Genomic DNA, 18,957 nt, shown 5'->3' on the forward strand with positions numbered 1-18,957 from the left:
TGGCCTAGTCCATACATGGACAGATGGAAGCAGCTCCAGTCTGAGCTGAGGGGGCGGAGCCTCACCTGGCAGGTTGGACCCACAGACATGAAACTGAAAACATGTTACAGCTTTTAGCAAACATTTTAAACCTTTTATGAACTTTAACATGTTTAGTGATTAGATTTAAATCATGGAAACAGAAACAGGAATCAATTCAGAGTTAATGATGAGAATCTGGATCAGTTCAGTTTTATTGAGTCTTAACACGTTAAAAACATCTACAGAAAGGAAGTTACATACAGAAAAACAGCATTAAACCAGAAACATTTTGAAGATCTGAGCAGAATGTAAACATGGATCTGATAACAGGAAATAAAAATGATTTGGTTTTTACCAGATTCTGAAATGGTTTCAGTCTCATCATCTTCTACTGACTAACAGGATTTCATCAGTTTCTGTTCTGGAGCCTCCAGGAGTTTAAACACGACATCAGCAACGACCTCAGAGGAACGGCGGCTGGTTTAGGTCAGGGAAGGTCAAAGGTCGTTTCTATCAGAGCTGCACCATTACAGACCTCATCTCCATGGAAACCTATTCTTCTAAATCATGTTGCCACTTTTAAAAACTCCAGCATCAACATTTCATTCACACAGAAACACAGAATATGAAGCAAAACATATTCAGATCTTCACACCAGGTTATAAAACTAATAACTACAAAACAAACATGAAATCTGATGTGTTTGGGGTCAAAGGTCAGGTTAGCAGCTGGGCTAATACATCAGCTTTATCACAGAGACATTTTCACTGTTCACATGAGTTTGTGAGAGCAAAGTTTTTACTCTTGAACCTTTTATCATCGTTTAAATGCAGGAGAAAAAAAACGATGATAAACTTTCCAGTTTCAGAATAAAAACTTTCCCATGTGGAAACTTAGAGAAACATCCAGACTGATGCCAGTCAGGAGCTTCAGAGCCTGAAGCTCAGAGAAAAAAACAAAACCCAACAACTTCACCTCAGGAAGCAGGTAGGAGGTCAAAGGTTAAAGTTCAGGACAGGAGGATTAGAAAAGAATAAATCTGGCTGTTTGAAGGACTGAAGGAGAAAATCAGAAGAACAGCTGAACAGAAGAACAGCTCAGGTTATGGAGCCTCGGTGTTTTCTGAGCCCAGCTGAGGTCAACAGAGGTCAAACTGGGTCATCAGCAGAACAATGACCCAAACCCAGCAGCTGATCTACAGAACCAGAGGAAGAAACTTCAGAGAGCTGGATGGATGGATGGATGGATGGATGGATGGATGGATGGACGGACGGACGGACGGACGGACGGACGGACGGATGGATGATAATTTATTAAAACCTTGCCTTTCACTAAAATAAAACTTTAAAGTGATGCATCAAATTAAGCATATTTAATATACAAAACACTTTATGTTAAGAATATTTCTTTAATTTTAAAGTTTATAACTTCGTGTCTTTTCCTCTTACCAACCATAAACGGTTCAACCAGTAAAAAATAGTTTCAGAAACTTTGTTCTGTTACTGAAAACCCGAATCTGGAGAAGTTGGAGGAAAAATCATTTATAAAATAATCCTGTTGAGATTAAATATTAACTGTTTTCATCTCATTTATTCTCAGCATGTATTCCTGAATCAATCTGTATTTTTCCGGTTGCATCAGAATCTCTGATGATTTTATCATCCAGGTTTTATTGAGCAACAGAAACAAACTGAAGTTTCAACATTTCTGACTCCATCAGTCTAATTATAATATCTGGGTCACTGTGACTCAGTGGATCAGCAGAAAGAAAATATCATCATCCATCAGTGAGACGTTGTTGTTGACATAGATATAAATATGAACATGTTTCATTCAGTAAAAACCATTTAAAGCAGATTTAGAGCCTGTTGGGTTGAAATCATGAAGAGGAGAAGAAACATTAAACTGGATCATCTGGTCCAGATCGTTATTAGAAAAGTTTCATTTATTTTAACTGAATGTTGAATTTATCAGATGAAGCTGAAGCTGCAGGTTCTGGTCAGAATCTGATGAAACTTCAGGTTTCAGTGAGAAAAACTTCCAGTTTTACAGCAGCAAGAAAACCATGTTGAAGATAAATAAACAGAACAAAAACCAGCAGAGATGAAGGAGTTTAGTTTGGTTCAGACCCGAATCCTGATTTGGATCAGAATAAAATGTTCCTGGTTTCCTGCAGACATTCCTGCCGTCAGGTTTCAGTGAACTGTGAGGAAGTGAATCAGTGAATCGTTGTGTTTTTACCTCAGGATGAATGAATGAAGGTCATCCGACATGCAGAGACCTGCAGAGATCCAGAACCGCTGCTGTCCTCTGGACCCGGTTCCTGCAGAACCTCAGAAAACTTCTCTAAATGTTGGAACTTCCTGAACTCAACAAGGAAACATTTTATTTCTGTTTCTGCTGTTTTCATTCTGATTCTCCAGCTGGTTCTTCATCTGCAGTTTGATGTTTCAGTTATTCAGTAATGATCCGATCCAAACATCTGGTTCTGCTGCTGTTCTCTGATTTAATCCCATAAATATGTTTTAGTTCAAAATAAAATTATTTCACCTGTTTCTGGGTCTTTCTCTGATGTTTCTCCCTTTTTCCAGTTTAGTTTTGGTTCTTCAGGCCAATCAGAAGTTTCCATCTCAGGTGAAGTTCAGTCAGAAATCCTCCAGGTTGTTTCTGATGGGAGAAATGACCGACACTCCCTCCAGCCAATCAGGACGCGAGCTGAGAAATCTGCTCACCTGGACCAATCAGGTTGCGAGCTGAGAGAACGTTACCTTTTATGGAAAACGCCTCAGTGAGGCGGCGCAGATAAAGAGGAGCTGCAGCTGCTGGGATGCGGCAGTCAGAGGACAGAGCTGGGACAGACGGACAGACACACCGACCTGCTGACACCTGAGACTCACCTGGACAGGTAAGAGGATCATCTGATTCAGCTGCTGAATTATGGATTTTAGAATCTGACAGATTTAACTAATCTTGGTGAGCTTTAAATGCCCTGCTGTGCTAATGTCTCTAGAAAAACTCTTTTTTTTTTTTTTTAATGTTTGAATTATTTTTTTTTTTAAGTTAAAAATCAGTGAGGATTATTGTACTTAAAAATTGCGGTGGTTTAGTTGTACCTGCTTAAAAAAAAACTTTAATGTACTTATTTGTATTCCTCCTTCATTAAATTAAACCTTCACATGCCAATGAGGCGTATAAAGTGAATCTTCTGAATTGCCTGGTTCCCCCCCCTCGGCCTGGTTCCTCCCCTCGGCCTGGTTCCTCCCCTCGGCCTGGTTCCCTCGGCCTGGTTCCCCCCTCCCTCGGCCTGGTTCCCTCAGCTGCTCTGACTGGAGGAACCAACCAGTTGGGTGTGGTGAACCGTTCCCATCACATCCTGACGGCCTTCAGGCTGAAACCATCTGAGCTGTGGGGGGAAAACAAACAGTCTGCCGTTTCTCCTCAGACATGGAGGACGATATCTCTGCTCTCGTTGTTGACAACGGCTCTGGTATGTGCAAGGCCGGGTTTGCTGGGGATGATGCTCCTCGGGCCGTTTTTCCCTCCATCGTTGGGCGGCCCAGACACCAGGTAGGAACCGAACCGCCTTCATCAGCCTCAGGTCTGACGGCGTAAAGGTCTGACTGAGTCTGTGTGCAGGGTGTGATGGTGGGAATGGGCCAGAAGGACAGCTACGTGGGAGACGAGGCCCAGAGCAAGAGGGGCATCCTGACCCTGAAGTACCCCATCGAGCACGGCATCGTCACCAACTGGGACGACATGGAGAAGGTGAGCTAACCTGGGGTTACCTTACAGACCTGTTGGCATGAGGCTGTTGGTTCCAACAGTGAGCTTAAAGTTCCTCCTGTTGCTCTGGGTTCATCTGACTGTAGCAGGAAAACATGGCTGAGTTTAAGCTCTGATACAAAGAGTTTAACTTCCATAACTTAAACTGAACAAAGGTTGGCATCTTTAGTAAAGTCTGTCCCGTCTTATGGTCAACCTGAACCCTTCAGATCTGGCATCACACCTTCTACAACGAGCTCCGAGTGGCTCCAGAGGAACATCCGGTCCTGCTGACTGAAGCTCCTCTCAACCCCAAAGCCAACAGGGAGAAGATGACCCAGGTGGGTTCTGACCCGGTTCAGAGACTTTCTGCTGCTTCGTTATCTGTAAACGGCAGTGAGACGAACCCTTTCTGTTCCAGATCATGTTTGAGACGTTCAACACTCCTGCCATGTATGTGGCCATCCAGGCCGTCCTGTCGCTCTACGCCTCGGGTCGAACCACAGGTTGGGTTTATGAAACGGAGCAAACGGAGCTGAAATGACTCGTTTACTGAGTTGCACTCTAATCTCTCAGGTATCGTGATGGACTCTGGTGACGGCGTCAGCCATACTGTCCCGATCTACGAAGGCTACGCTCTTCCTCACGCCATCCTGCGTCTGGATCTGGCTGGCAGAGATCTGACGGATTACCTGATGAAGATCCTGACGGAGAGAGGCTACAGCTTCACCACCACAGGTACAGAACGAAACGGCCCCAGGCTGGGCCTTGGGCTCTGAATGACCTTCCTCTTTCATCCTGACCTCCAGCTGAGCGTGAGATCGTGCGCGACATGAAGGAGAAGCTCTGCTATGTGGCTCTGGACTTTGAGCAGGAGATGCAGACGGCAGCTTCCTCCTCTTCCCTGGAGAAAAGCTACGAGCTTCCTGACGGCCAAGTCATCACCATTGGCAACGAGCGTTTCCGCTGCCCAGAGGCGCTCTTCCAGCCGTCGTTCCTCGGTCGGTAATGACTCGATGATTCAATGCTCTGCAGATCTTGGTTAGGTTTTTATGTTCCTGCTGGTGCCACTCCAGTGACGCTGCCTCTCGTCTGTAGGAATGGAGTCTGCTGGTGTTCATGAAACCACTTACAACAGCATCATGAAGTGCGACGTGGACATCCGTAAGGATCTGTACGCCAACACCGTCCTGTCCGGCGGCACCACCATGTACCCTGGAATCGCTGACCGCATGCAGAAGGAGATCACCGGCCTGGCCCCGCCCACCATGAAGATCAAGGTACGACAGCTGGACCTCACTGACCTGCAGGGGTTTTACCTGCTGCAGTACACCTGGATGAGTTTACAGGTCAAAGGTCGTCCAGAGACTTAATGCAGTTATTTTGAAACAAGTTGCCTACAGAGGATGAAATGAAACTTGTTCCTATGAGTCTCATTAACCTGTAGCAACTGCAGAATTTAATCTTGATGAATCTTTCGTCTCAAACTTGATGTTTTTCTTGACCTTGTGTTTCATCACACAGATCATCGCTCCTCCAGAGAGGAAGTACTCGGTCTGGATCGGCGGCTCCATCCTGGCCTCTCTCTCCACCTTCCAGCAGATGTGGATCAGCAAGCAGGAGTACGATGAGTCCGGTCCGGCCATCGTCCACAGAAAGTGTTTCTAAATCCTCCCTGTCCCAGAGGTCCGCCTGCTTTCCACCTGCTGCATCCAGCCGGCAGGTCGTCTGGTTCGTCTTGTGTAAACAGACTGAAACATCCATACAAGATCAACCAGCGACTGTTGCAGTTCAGCCTGACATGAACAGAAACTTCAGTAACTTCACATCGTGACCCAGTTCGTTCAGAGATTCTCCACCTGGTTCAGTCATCAGGATGATCAACTCTGTAGGGACTGGATGCATTAAAACAGCCACTGAAACTTCCCACAGCATTAAATCATTGTAAAATTCATGATCTGAAATAAAATGTTTACACATGGATCTAAAGTTGTTTACTACTTTTTGTTTTTCCCTTTTGTCTAAAATCAGGTTTTGCTCAGACTTTCTGAAGTTCCTTCATCAGCCTGTCAAACGGCCTGCAGTAAACCTGATGGTAATATTCTGGTCTGTTTGACTTAAACTCATTAGCAGGACTGAGCTGGACTCCATTCTGGAAAAGGGACCAGATTAAAGGTTGAGGGTCTATTTTCTATTAAAGAATGAATCTGTCCAGAGATTAATCTTAGTTTCCATTTCAAGGGAAAAGTGTTCAAAGACCCGATTCACTGAACTGAACACATGATTATAGTCACAGCTAAAGAAACTCCTGGTCTGAACTTTTCTCTACCAGCTGGACATCAGACACATCCTGACCCTGAAACTGACCCTCAACTCACTGGAGGAAACGTTCAGATGGAGTTTGGTTTAAAAAACACAAACATGAATGATGGGAAATGGAGTTTAAACAAACCTCTAGTTCTTCATACAGGAGAGAAACTCGGTTATAAAATCTCAGTGACAAAATGGTAAAAACATTAATATTCATAAAACACTATCAATGTGAAATTAGAAAAAAAAAAAGGGTTTTCTGTAGTTATAACTAAGTTATACCATCAGCCTGACAGACTAACGGCTGCAGAACCAAATCACAGCTGGACAATGAAAATATCAAAATCAGACAAATTCACTGAAACATATTTTTATATTTCCACGTCATTCACTGAGGTTAAAATACTTTGATGTGATGCCAACGTTACACATCATCACTGCAGCTCAGGAAGGAAATAATTTATATTAATTATGACTCTGGAAGTAAATATGACACTTTACAATCATCACCAGTGTTAGTTGAAAATGAGCCAGACTCCAGCCGGGTCATGATGTTTGGTCCGGTTCTGGTCCAGCAGCTAATGTCTGTGATACAGATATAATAAAACCAGACACACTGCCAGCAGCAAAGTGAAGCCCAGGTAGGTCCACTTCCTCCTCTTCTGGTAGAATTCCTCCTGCAGCTTCCGGTACCGGTCCCGCTCCTCCTCCAGGTTCTGCTTGGTCTCCTGCAGGTTCTGCTTCAGTTCCTGGTGCATTCGCTCCAGGATGCCGTCCTTCTCCTTGTCCCAAGCGACCCGGTCTCTGGCCCAGTCCCGTCTGCTCTGCTCCAGCTTCTTCTCAGCCGCCTCTCTTTGCTCTCGCTCAACTTTCACTCGGTTTTCTGAAGCTTCTAGTTTTTGTTTCCACTCTTTTCGCTGCAGTTCTTCCTGTTTTCTCCATTTTTTCCCCTCTTCCTCCTGCTCCTTCTTTCTCTTTTCAATGATTTCATCCTTTTCTTTCAGCAGCTGAATTTGTTGTTTTCTCTGCTGCTCATGTTGAGATTGCAGAGATTTAATTTCTTCTCTGTGTTTTTTCTTCAGCTCTTCTTCCCTTTTCTTTACTTCTTCTGTCTCTTTCCTGAGTTGTTTTGTTGACTGATGCTCATCTTCACTCTTCTGTTTCACATCCTGTAGTTCTGATTCAACTTTTAAAGTCCTCTCAATCAACACCTTGGTGAACAGGTCTGTTGAGAAAACGCTGGACTTTTCACCTCTAATCGTCTCCACCGTCTCCATCAGTCCTCTGATCTGCCGTCTGTCTCTGATGTTCAGAACTAAATATCTTCCTCCACAGATCTGGAGGAGATCCTGGATGTCCTTGTTCTCCTTTACAAAGTTAACAACAGCTGGAGCTGCAGGATCTGAGTCTGTGGTGAAGAGGATGATGGTGAAGTCATTGACTCTGGAGCTGAATGTGTCCTGGATGGTGTGTAACTCTCCCTTGTCTTCATCAGTGAGGGGACCCACAGGTAGGACCAGGATGAAGGCGTGGACACCCTCAGGGTCACAGAGGGAGACACACCTGAAGGATTCCTCCATCACTTCCTGCTGAGCTTTTCCATCCAAGGCAGGCAGCTCCACCAGAGAAACCTGACGTCCAAACACCTCTCCCTGCTTTCTGACACGCTGTGAAGGAAGTTCCTCATGACCTAGAATGGCCTTGGCTGCTGACGCCTTCAGTGGTCCTCTCCTCCCACACAGAACCAGGTTCAGAGGTTTGTGTTTTACAGCCATAGTCAAACCTCCATCCTCATCCTTCTGCTCAGACACTGGAAATAAATGAGAGAAAGTTTGAGTGGAATAAATAAAACATTTAGAACCAAACCAGGAAGTTTAAAATCACTTCAGCTTTTCTTAGAAGTTAAAAAATCCATCCAAACACCTCCAGATCTCAGAACGTCTTCACCAACTCAGGTCTGAAATCCAATATGGCTGCTATTCATTTAATATGTAAAATCATAATAAACCACACAGCTCAGTTTGGATGCATGAGCAGACAGTGGCCACTGGTCTACTGGTTTTCTACTGGTTTTCCACTGGAATGGACATGCACTGGGTGTGACATCAGTCCCTGATCTGTGCTCTCATTGGTTAGATGAATGGGAGGCAGCATTGCTAATTTTATAATTTGTTAGTTTCTTATATTTTAAGTACAATCCAGACTGAGGCTCTTTCCTTCCCACTGTCGCCTCGTGCATCTTCAGGTTGCTGTAAATCTGTCGGCCATGTTTCCTTTGAATAAAAAGGTTTATATAAACTGTATCAAATACCAACATTCTCAGTCTCACATTAATTCATATATTTTCAAGTTTTAGGTCAGTTAGGATTAATAAAGTTGCTAAATATCATAATAATACATATAAGTTTATTTTAGAGACACTTTAGATAAACTAAGTTTTCTGTATGTTTAAACGATTTGGTAAATCCAAGATGATGATGTCACAGTTTTCTAAGCTTTGTGGAAACTTTTCAGTGACGTCAGAGGAAACAGGAGAGAGTTATGGGACGGATTTCTGAAACATTATGAATCTGAACTGTGTGTTTATTTAATCTGCGATTCCACTTTTCATCTTCAAATGCACTAATTATACAAACTAATCTAGAAATATTTATCTGGACTCATTTCAGTCGTACTTACTGTCTGGATGCAGCAGGTTGTTGCTACTGCAGCGTTTCAACGGTTCCACAACATCTGGCCCTGAAAAGGTAAAAACACCTGAGTTATTAACAGGTGATCCTCATTTAAATGAGACACATTTATGAAAACATCCTGCTGGTTATTGTTATTGGAGAAATATGGACTTTGATCAAGCTGAGCAGGTTGAGGTCAATGTGCCTCATTCAGGACTTTGACATGTTTCCTCTGGACGTCGAGCTCAGACTCTTCAGTTTGGACAAGAAAAAACCTCAGAGACAGAAACCAGGAACGTCCAAATACCATTTTTAATTTGAAGTTTCACAATGTTTCTGGTGTAGGATTACATACTACTGTGTATAAAGATTAAATACATTTTCTGTTTCTGATGTTAGAGGTGTTGCTTCATTTAGTGACAGTCAGTCATGGGGATCAGACGGTTACAGAAACGGTTCAAAGTCTCTTTTCATTTTTATTTTTAATAAATAAAATCACGTGTCTCTCTGATCGTTACTCACCAGGATCTGCAGACGCCATGATGTCACGTTGCTATGGTCACCAGAGGAATCAGATTCCTTCAAGGTTTAACATAGAAAACATGCAAATAATTTATTTTCACATCAGTGCAACAAAATATATAAATATAGGAAGAAAGACTTCACAGATAAACAGAAAGCAGAAGTCATGATGATCAAACTGATCGGTTCTGGTTCTGCTCTCATCACCAACCAGAACAGGAAGTCCAGAGTTATTCAGTCGATGCAGAAGAAGAAAAATCCTCCATTTTTCCAGATTGATCTGCACAATGTCTGCTGTTACTGCAGGCTACCAGGAGAGGGCGCTGTTCATGAGGGAAGAACCAGGAGAACTGGGTCAGAACCAGAACCAGCAACAGAACCAGTCGGTATAATTTGGGTATGACTGTAGAAAAGGTAAATTCTGTACATTTATTCCAATACAAAACTGAATCAAAAATAATTATTTTAGATTATAAAGTTATTAAATGAATATAAAATTAACAGTTAATTTAATTTACATACGTTTCAAATTAATCTGATCTGAAAGCATTAAAAAGTTTCAGGCTGTAAAATATAACAATGATTGTTTGAGTTTTACTACCTACATCACTTTGGTTTATATTAACTAGACCTGAAGGACCAAAATGTCTCCTCCTCTCCTCGGTAGCCTGATGGAAACGAACCAATCAGAAATAGAAGTTAAATATTAATGAAATCTGGATCAACATAAAATATTGGTTCAATGTTTGTTTTTTTAGATTGTTTCCCAAAACAGCAGAGGGCAAAAAACGGAAGTTTAATCAGAATAATAAAGAAAGAAAAGCAACAATAACAGCAATGTAACAGCAGCTGTTTGAGCGTAAAGTCAGTAAACTGTAAACTAACGATCCAAGTTTTTATTGTAAGAGAATCCAAATACATTAATATTAGTGTTATTATTAGAAATAGAACTCCTACTAGTAGTTTGAGTTTAAATCAGCGGTTATATAACTTTGTGTGTCACATGTTTTCTCTTCCGATGAGTTCAGAGTCTCTTTTATTTACTTCTTTTATTCGCTTTATAACATTAAAACAGAAAATTTGCTGTTTTATAGGTTAAAACATCCGGTAGAAATAATTTATCTGTTCCAACATTAAAACAAACAGAAACACATTTACTTGACAGCGGCGGAGTTTTATTTCCTCTCAGCTCAAGTTCAACACGTCATTTAGTGACTTTAGTGGATCTAGTTTGGTTTTCCTGCAGAGTCACGTCTAGTTAAGTTTTCTATAAACCTCCTTTGACTGAATCCTGACACTTTCACCTCCTTCTGTGTTAAATTAACAAACTTTACTCACCATCAGCTGCTCGGTGTCCCGCTGGTTGATATCGAAAGTATTTAGATTCTCTCTTCCTCGTTTCTCTACCCAACCACTAGGGGGCGTCTTTGAACCAACTGTACATCATGTAACAGGATATTGGCGTTTCTCTCGTTTATTGTTCAAACTCAAGGTCATAAAGTTTCCTACAGATTAAGATACGATAAAATACGTTCTGTCTATATTTTAGTAATCCTTAGTAAATCTCAAAATAAATAAATTTCAATAATATTTGTAAGCACTTTGTAAATATCGTCACTTTCATTGTTCTCATATATGCTAATTTGTGCTAATAAAGTGCCTTTTTAGGGGCCTTAATAATCTCTACTATTTTTGTTAAACTGGCAAAGAATAAAAAAATAATAACCCTAATAGTGGAACTTGATTTAATGTTGTTTAACAAATTCATGCCTCAACATATCAAACATTGACAGCTTAGTGACAGCGGTTCTACAACAAAAACAATATTTGTCCTTAACACTAAATGTAGCAGGTGTCTTCAGTTTTCATCTTTCCGAATATGATCTGTTGTTTTCAGTTTTTAACTAAAACACAGAAGCTTTACCCAATCCATTTTCAGATATGATGTGATTTCTGTCAGTGAACGGCATCAGCTTCAGTTCACACCCCAGACCAGATGGTGGCGGTGTTGCACACTTTCAGTTTATCCCAGACTTCAACACAATTATGTAAGCAGCAGGGGGCAGTAAAGAGTATTCAAAGTTTGATTGATTCCCTCACAACATGAGTGAAAACCAATCTATTCTTTCATTTTCAGACGTTTTTTCTGCTGGTCCAAAGTTCAGATTCTTAAATGTTTCATTATCTTTTTCCTCATAACTTCTGGGTTTGAATGGGGTTAAATGTTGTAAATGGATTTAAATGTTTATTCCTTAAATCCTGTAATTCTTTTCTACCAGGTTTTTATTTGGTGACTGAACTGTGCTTTTTATTCTTGTTTTAATACATTTAACCTAAATATTATTTATGTTGTGCGGGGTTTTGTGACTTTAGGTTTGTGAAAGTTTGTGAATAAACTTTACTTTCTTCCTGGACTTTATTTCAAAAGGACATTTTAATCATTTGAAGCCACATTTCCACCTGTCTGGTGGTGTAGTGGTGATTGATTTTCAATCCAAACATCCAATAAAAGTTCGATCAATGAGTCCCTACTGCTGCACTGGGGTGAAGTTTCGTATGCAGGCAAAGGAAGTCTAATGTTCAAACTTGAAGGTTTCTCTTTATGGTTTATTTTTTCTCAGCATGGCAAGCAAATAACAAAAATCAAACTTCTTATTGTTTCCTTGTGCCTGTCCTGCTCTGGTATAAAACCATAGGCCCACAGTTCTTTCCCTCTTGCTTAGAAAATAAATAAAAATAATGAAAGGAAAATCTAAACTAAATAATAAAATATAAATATAAGGGTAAAAGCTGCGTTTGGTCCCGGTTAGAGTGACAGTCATAATGCATTCAGCCAATCACTGCATCTGTGATTCAGGTCTGCTCCAGTTTTCCCAGTCAGGTTTTGGGGGGGGAGCTGGAGACAAAGGAGCTGCAGGTCTGAACACCCAGTGAGCTTGGAGCCATGAAGTTTGTCATGCAATGAACTATAAATGGGATTGGCCAGGTGACCGTTTTAGGGTTTAATGATGGCGAGCCTCTGACTGGGACCAGGAGAACCTGAAACTCACTCCATACTGGTCTGGTAGGAGGCTGAGGGTCTGTACTGGTTCCCCCTGCATCTCACCATACAGACACACAAATCATTATTCATTTCTTCTCCATTGGAAACAAACTGCACTTGGACATTTTCACCTCAAATATCTGGACAACCAAACCCTGAACTTTTCAAATGTGTGTCAGTCAGACCCTGTGCTGCCGTCCGGTGGGGAAATTTAGGACTTTTGTTTGCATAGTTAAAAACATTTTTGCACATTCATATGGAAGATTTACTGCAGTTCTGTGTGTATATATATTTTGTGTATTTTTTGGGGGGGTTCTATGTAAGTTCTGTGTTTTGTGGTGTTCACTTTATTTTTTCTTCTTTAATGGTGTTGGAAGTAGTTTTGTATTGTATTATTGATTACTGACATCAGATGCATCTAGTCTTCTGATATTATGTGCCATCTAGTATTTTAGTGCAATAAACAGTGCTACATAAAGTAAACAAAGAACAAACAAAATTCAAATTGATAAAAATAAAGCATAAAGAGCTCCAATACATGACATAACATCACCAGGTAGCATGATGGTAGCATGATGCGTCTCCAGGCTTTAGGGCTAAACTGAAGATATTCATATAAATAAATGCACAGAAGTTGGTTTCACTCTGAGGATATCTATGAAACAGAAAACATTCATCATTAATCTTCATCATTAACATATGAACATTCTCATATTCCACAAAGACATCATTATTTATATAAACTCACTTTAACAGTTTAAAATAAAACAAAAGGTATAGGCTGCAAATAAAAAAGAAAAGCATTAAAGAAAATGACCAAAAGAACTAAATTAGTCTTTAAACACTTTGTTCTTCTCCACCATCTTATTGATCTTCTGGATCAGTTCATTGGTTTGTGATCGGTTCTGTTTATCATAGTTATTAAAAACATGATATCTTCCTCCACAGTCGCTGATCACCTTCATAAAGGATTCATCACGTCCCTCTCTAAGGTAATCCTCTATCGTTTTGTCCTCATACTTCAGTTTGTCTCCTCCAGTGAACAGGATGAGGGTAAAATCTTCAGAGTTTTTACCAAAAATGTTCTTCATTTTTTTTAAAGTTTGTTTCTCCTCCTCTGTGAATCTGCCGACCTGCATCACCAGCAGGAAGACGTGTGGCCCCGGGGCCAGCAGGCTCATGCACTTCAGCAGCTCCTCATCCACCTGGTCGGGGGTCAGCGTGTTGTCAAACAGACCAGGAGTGTCGACCACAACGACAGAACGACCTCCGATCTCAGTCTGAGCTTTCTGACAGTTTCTAGTGACCGACTGCTGAGACGCTTTAGCTTCAAACTGTTTCCTGCCCAGGATGGTGTTTCCTGATGAACTCTTCCCACCGCCGGTTTTCCCGATCAGAACGATCCGGAGACAATCGGATATCGGGATCTGCTCAGGATCTGGGTTAGAAAGAAAGATAATAGAAAATTATTAGATAATCCTCACAGTGAACTGATTGAAGAAACAAGCTATGATGAAAACGTCCAGTTTGTTCAATCATTCCTCTTCTAAGCTTTTTATAGATTAAAAATAATTTCTTTAAACTTATTTAGAAAAAAGGAAACTATATTTTTAACAATCAGAAAACTGATTGTTTCACAGCACAATGTATCTTGAGATCTGCAGTTTCCTGATGTCAGGCAGAGAAACAGAAAACATGGAGATTTTTTTTACTGCTTTTAACTTTGAGTCTCACACAAGTGAAAATAACTGCATGGTAAAACAAAACACTAATTGAGAAATATGTTAATATAGATAAGATGGGCATCATCTTGTTCCTAAAAATAACGTTCAACAGGAGAAATGAAAGAAAAACAGAATTCACTAAACTCATGTAGGTAAGAAAAAAATCTTTCATGTCTAAATTAACCCCTTAGCCTGCAGCAAAACGCCCGTGTGATTTTGTTCCATTGTATTTTCAGGGGGTGAGGAGTTTTAAATGAACATATTTACCTGTAACTGCTGTCTTTGACTCAAACTGCTTCAGTTTATTCTGTAGCTGCAGTTTTTCCTCCATTTGGCCCCATAATAATGTTTTAGTTGTATAACTGACCAGTTTCTCTCTGTTTCTCTCCACCGTCTCCATCAGTCCTCTGATCTGCCGCCTGTCTCTGATGTTCAGAACTAAATATCTTCCTCCACAGATCTGGAGGAGATCCTGGATGTCCTTGTTCTCTATAAAGTTACCAACATCAGGATGTTCAGGATCTGTGGTGAAGAGGATGATGGTGAAGTCATTGACTCTGGAGCTGAATGTGTCCTGGATGGTGTGTAACTCTCCCTTGTCTTCATCAGTGAGGGGACCCACAGGTAGGACCAGGATGAAGGCGTGGACACCCTCAGGGTCACAGAGGGAGACACACCTGAAGGATTCCTCCATCACTTCCTGCTGAGCTTTTCCACCCAAGGCAGGCAGCTCCACCAGAGAAACCTGACGTCCAAACGCCTCTCCCTGCTTTCTGACACGCTGTGAAGGAAGATCCTCATGACCTAGAATGGCTCTGGCTGCTGACGCCTTCAGTGGGTCACTGGGACCAAACAGAACCAGGTTCAGAGGTTTCAGCTGGTCATGTTGGGATCTGCTGGTCTCTCTGCAGGTCAGATATGTTGCTTTGTTCTGATCTATGATCGTCTCAATTTGCTTCATTAACAAAGTGCTGTCATTTCATGTAGCATCTTCCCTGAACCAGCCTGATCAGGTCACTGACAGAGGAACTTCTTCCACTGCTGTTTGTTAAAATGATCATTGAGTGTCTGAAGGCATCTTGACCAAACAAACTCAGGATGAACTTCAGAGTTTCTCTGTTTTCTTCTGTAAATTTTGAAGGATTGACCAGCAGCAGCAGAACATTTGGTCCAGGGTAACAGAGTCTCATGCAGTTCTTCATTTCTCTCTGGATTTTCTCCTCAGTCAGACTGAACATGTCAGGAGTTTTCACCACTGTTACTGGTTTTCCTCTCCACTCTCCACTGGAGGCCACACTGTGTTTGCTTGGATGAAATTCTTGTTCTCCACTGATCAAATTACCAAGTTTAGTCTTTTTATTGTCACTTTTCCCCAACATCACAATCCTGAAATCAGATGCTGCAAGAGAACAGAAAATGATGTGATGATACGATTATTTACACATATATTCAAACTGCCTGAAGGTTTGGAGAGAATGAATAATTCTGTGTTTTTCCCATCATTTTTAGCTGTAAAGCTAAAGGAAACAACATGTTGGGAAACAGCTGAGGTTAAAGGATGAGACACACCAGGGAACGCCGTCTTTAGATTGAGGCTAACAAAGGGATTTGTTGCCATTTTGTCTCCAGCTCCTAAAGGTACCATGAGAAACGGACCAGCTGTATTTGGGTATTAATGAATGAATTCAACTCACCTTTTCAAAATAAAAGGAATAAATACAGTTCCTTAAAGGGGATGTTGATATGTGTGAAAGATTTATTAGAAAAACTTAAAAGTTATAGTTAATAACCTAAGATAAGTCCGAGAAAGTGTCAGTCTCATGTTTTGCTCCGACTCATTGATTATAGATTATAGATTATAGTTCAGAGTTTTGCCACCTTCAGTTTTTCTCTGAGGCCTGAATTATAAACTAATCTGTTATCTTTCTGTCTGGAGTCTCTTAGCTCAACGTCCTGCAGTCAGAATATCCACATCATAACAACTTTAAGAAAATAAAAATATTCATTTCACATCAACATTTTTCATCATCTTTTCAACATTTGAAAAATTAACCTCATAATAGAAGCTTCATTTCTATAAGTAGTGCAATATGTGTGATTGTTTTTGAACTTTTTAATGCTTCAATATTATTTTATCTACAAGAAAAATTTATTTAGTTACTGAATCATTTACATTTTTAACATTTTGACGGTTATAAGCAGCTATGAAATAATAAACTGTTTAGTGTATCAGTCATTCATGATGCACTAAATGATTCTCTGTTTATTCAATGTCACATGCTGTTTTTATTTTAATGATGTACCTTGAAATGCCTTGCTGCTGAAATGTGCTGTACAAATAAAATTTGATTGATTTTAACAAAGACCTGGAACAACAAGCTTTGGTAGCATTTTATTGAAGGGATGATCATAAATCTGACATGACATGAAGGAGTTTTCACACTATTAATAGATTTTCAATGCAACTTTTAGTTCAAGTTTTACCAAAGGTCTTGATGCTGTTGGTTTTATTGATCAGCAGGTTGAAGGCAGCAGGAAACGTCTCAGCTTGAAGAATCAGAACATCTGGTGAACCCGCCCAGAACCGTCTGATCACACCGTCATAAAGATTCATGTCTGCATTGTTTTCTGAAAATAATGAATATTTATTTTAAAATAGTGAGAAACTAATCAGACCAACTGTCAGAGTTCTAGTGAGATTTCATGTCTTTACTGTTTTATCACATACTGGCAACGTTTGACTGTTCATCAGGATGAATCATTACTGTATTTTGCATGTCTTGTCAAAGTGTTTAATTATTGGCATGTAAGGGTTGAAAACTTTGACCATCCCTTTGATCTCAGCCTGTTTTCTGACTCCTTCCTTCAGTCTCTTTCTCATCTCTTCCATCTCTTTCTTGTGTTTCTCCTCCAGTTGTTTTATCTCATTTTCCTGCAGTTCTTTTGACATTTTCTCTTTAACCATTGTTCCATATTTTTCTTTCTCCTCTTCATATTTTTCTATGAGGTTATTGATTCTCATCTCCTCCCTCTGCTGTCTCTGTTTTTCTTCCTCACGTCTCTTTTCTTTCTCTTCTTGTCGTTTCTCCTCCATCAGCCTTAATTTCTCCTCCAGTTCTTTTCTTTTTGTCTCCAGTGATTCATCAGCAGCTTCACCTTTTACTCCTGATTCCATCTTTTCCTCTAAAACTGCCAGCTCCTCCATCAACAGTATCTTTTCCTTTTCTTCCTGAATTTTCCTCCACTTCTCTTTTTTCTCCATATATTTTGGTTCTTTCTTTCTCAGCTCAGTTTCTCTGCTGATCTCTTCCTCCATTTCCTGCAGTATTTTTCTCTGCTGGTTAATTTCTTCTTCCAGTTTTCTTTTCATCGCCTCTTTTTCTGCTTCATGGTTTCTCTCCAGCTCTTTGACCTTCTTGTTTATTTCTTCTTCTCTCTGGTTTCCAATATCCTGCATTTCCTTCTGTATAGCAGCTTCAGCCGCCTGCAGCATCTCGTTGGTGTAGAAACTTCCTCCATTTTCCTTCACCATGTCGTCGATCTTTCTGATCAGCTCTCTGACCTGAGATCGATTTTCTACGTCAGAATTATTGAACACATGGTATCTCCCTCCACAGTCGGCGATCAGCTTCCTGAAGGAATCCTCACTTTCCTTTTCAATATAATCTTCAGCAGTGAGGCCATTTTTCTTCAGTGAATCTCCTCCGGTTAAAAGAACGATGGTGAACTTCTCTGAATTCTTCCCAAAGGTTTTCCTGATCATTTCTACCGTCTCCTTCTCCTCTGGTGTGAATCTGCCGATCTGAACAACCAGCAGGAAGACATGCGGACCTGGAGCCACCAGAGTGACACAACCCACCAGCTCATCCTGAATCTGTTTCAGACTCAAACTGCTGTCAAACAGTCCAGGTGTGTCGACCACAGAAACTGACCGTCCATCTATTTCAGTCTTTTCCTTCACACATTCCTTTGTGACGGATCTTTGACTCGGTTTTGCTTCAAACTCTTTTCTTCCCAGGATGGTGTTTCCTGATGAACTCTTTCCACTGCCGGTCTTCCCGATCAGAACTATTCTGATTTTATTTGGATTTTCTTTAACACCTGTGGGAAAAATACAAGAAAAAGAACAAGTCAGAGAATCACACAGGGAAGATGAAGCAAAACTGAAACTGACTGATACTTTAACTAGACGTCTAGTTTTAAACCCAGAGGGAGAGAAAATGACCCAGTGCTAATGAACAACAACCATTTTAAAATGAACAGGCAGATGCAGGCAGGTATGGACACAATGACATCATCAGTCATCATACATACATTCTCTATGAACGTTTGTGCATATGGATATGTGTATCTGCTGAATGCATGTGAAGGATGTTAATATTATTCTTCTGCAAGACGTCAATATGTCCAGCAGATCAACCAACTTCCCTTTAACAGTTTCATAAACTTTGTTTTCCTGCTAGAATTTAAAGAACTGAAACCAGTTTGACCAGTGAGGAGAAACGGTGACTGAGCAAAAAGAGTCAGAGTTATTAGATCCTGCTCAGTTTATGGATGTTTTAATATTAAGACCTGAATAAATAGAAACAGGATTAACAGCTTATAGTTTATAAGACTCGTACCTTCCCACGTTGACAGGATGGTTTTCTGGCTGCTGATTGGTTCCCTCTCCTCCGTCTCCCTGAAAGAGTCCAGGACCGTCTGCTGCTGCTGAGGGACTGCAGGATCACAAAATAACCTTCAGGTGGCGCCGCAACAGGCTTTTTAACAGGTTTTCATTCAGATCATACACAGAACATTGCATGGCATCACTGGACCATTTATCAACTTTATTCATAAACTAAATACAGATTTATTTAGTTTATCTGCCTCAACGATCCTGGACTTCAGAGGACTGGAATCC

The 18,957-nt window shown here is 40.7% G+C and overlaps 3 protein-coding genes across 4 annotated transcripts in view; 1 reads left to right on the forward strand and 2 right to left on the reverse strand.

Moving 5' to 3' along the window:
* Window positions 1–2,837: 2,837 nt before the first annotated feature.
* On the forward strand, window positions 2,838–5,766 carry LOC106945923 (actin, cytoplasmic 1-like). Of its 2 annotated transcripts, none has more exons than XM_015029935.1 (9): window positions 2,838–2,926; window positions 3,464–3,588; window positions 3,658–3,786; window positions 4,014–4,124; window positions 4,205–4,289; window positions 4,360–4,521; window positions 4,593–4,784; window positions 4,882–5,063; window positions 5,308–5,766. In XM_015029935.1, the coding sequence occupies exons 2-9, from the start codon at window positions 3,466–3,468 to the stop codon at window positions 5,449–5,451; spliced, it is 1,128 nt and encodes a 375-aa protein (XP_014885421.1). In that variant the 5' UTR covers window positions 2,838–2,926; window positions 3,464–3,465; the 3' UTR covers window positions 5,452–5,766. The 2 variants fall into 2 exon arrangements, with proteins under 2 accessions (XP_014885421.1, XP_014885422.1); XM_015029936.1 differs by having other exon boundaries at window positions 2,865–2,924; window positions 3,455–3,588.
* Window positions 5,767–6,448: 682 nt separating this feature from the next.
* Window positions 6,449–15,381, reverse strand: LOC106945917 (GTPase IMAP family member 8-like). Its single transcript, XM_015029930.1, has 5 exons — window positions 14,322–15,381; window positions 13,176–13,768; window positions 9,288–9,318; window positions 8,773–8,832; window positions 6,449–7,903 (listed from the first exon to the last, which is right to left on the reverse strand). Exons 1-5 carry the CDS (start codon window positions 15,013–15,015, stop codon window positions 6,672–6,674), a joined length of 2,610 nt encoding a protein of 869 aa, XP_014885416.1. The 5' UTR covers window positions 15,016–15,381; the 3' UTR covers window positions 6,449–6,671.
* A 1,168-nt stretch (window positions 15,382–16,549) lies between these two features.
* The window catches only part of LOC106945924 (GTPase IMAP family member 4-like), a 4,606-nt gene continuing 2,198 nt past the window's right edge, over window positions 16,550–18,957 (reverse strand). Inside the window, exons 2-3 of the mRNA XM_015029937.1 lie at window positions 18,677–18,772; window positions 16,550–18,155 (exon numbers count right to left, since the gene is read on the reverse strand). Coding sequence (XP_014885423.1) covers window positions 16,816–18,155; window positions 18,677–18,772 — 1,436 coding nt within the window. The 3' untranslated portion in view covers window positions 16,550–16,815. The remainder of the gene's footprint in view (window positions 18,156–18,676; window positions 18,773–18,957) is intronic.

This window comes from Poecilia latipinna, unplaced genomic scaffold (genome assembly GCF_001443285.1).
Source record: "Poecilia latipinna isolate Pla-1442-1.1 unplaced genomic scaffold, P_latipinna-1.0 Scaffold168, whole genome shotgun sequence".
Classification (NCBI taxonomy): Eukaryota; Metazoa; Chordata; class Actinopteri; order Cyprinodontiformes; family Poeciliidae; genus Poecilia; species Poecilia latipinna.

What these genes read in the sequence shown, in the direction of transcription:
- LOC106945923 (XM_015029935.1), top strand. Translation starts at nt 3,466, where the DNA reads ATGGAGGACGATATCTCTGCTCTCGTTGTTGACAACGGCTCTGGTATG. An exon ending in CTACAGCTTCACCACCACAG is followed by an intron (nt 4,522 to 4,592) that starts GTACAGAACGAA and finishes CCTGACCTCCAG; the next exon opens with CTGAGCGTGAGATCGTGCGC. An exon ending in CTTCCAGCCGTCGTTCCTCG is followed by an intron (nt 4,785 to 4,881) that starts GTCGGTAATGAC and finishes TCTCGTCTGTAG; the next exon opens with GAATGGAGTCTGCTGGTGTT.
- LOC106945917 (XM_015029930.1), bottom strand. Translation starts at nt 15,015, where the DNA reads ATGAAGCAAATTGAGACGATCATAGATCAGAACAAAGCAACATATCTG. An exon ending in CATGGCGTCTGCAGATCCTG is followed by an intron (nt 8,833 to 9,287) that starts GTGAGTAACGAT and finishes TTACCTTTTCAG; the next exon opens with GGCCAGATGTTGTGGAACCG. An exon ending in CAACCTGCTGCATCCAGACA is followed by an intron (nt 7,904 to 8,772) that starts GTAAGTACGACT and finishes ATTTATTTCCAG; the next exon opens with TGTCTGAGCAGAAGGATGAG.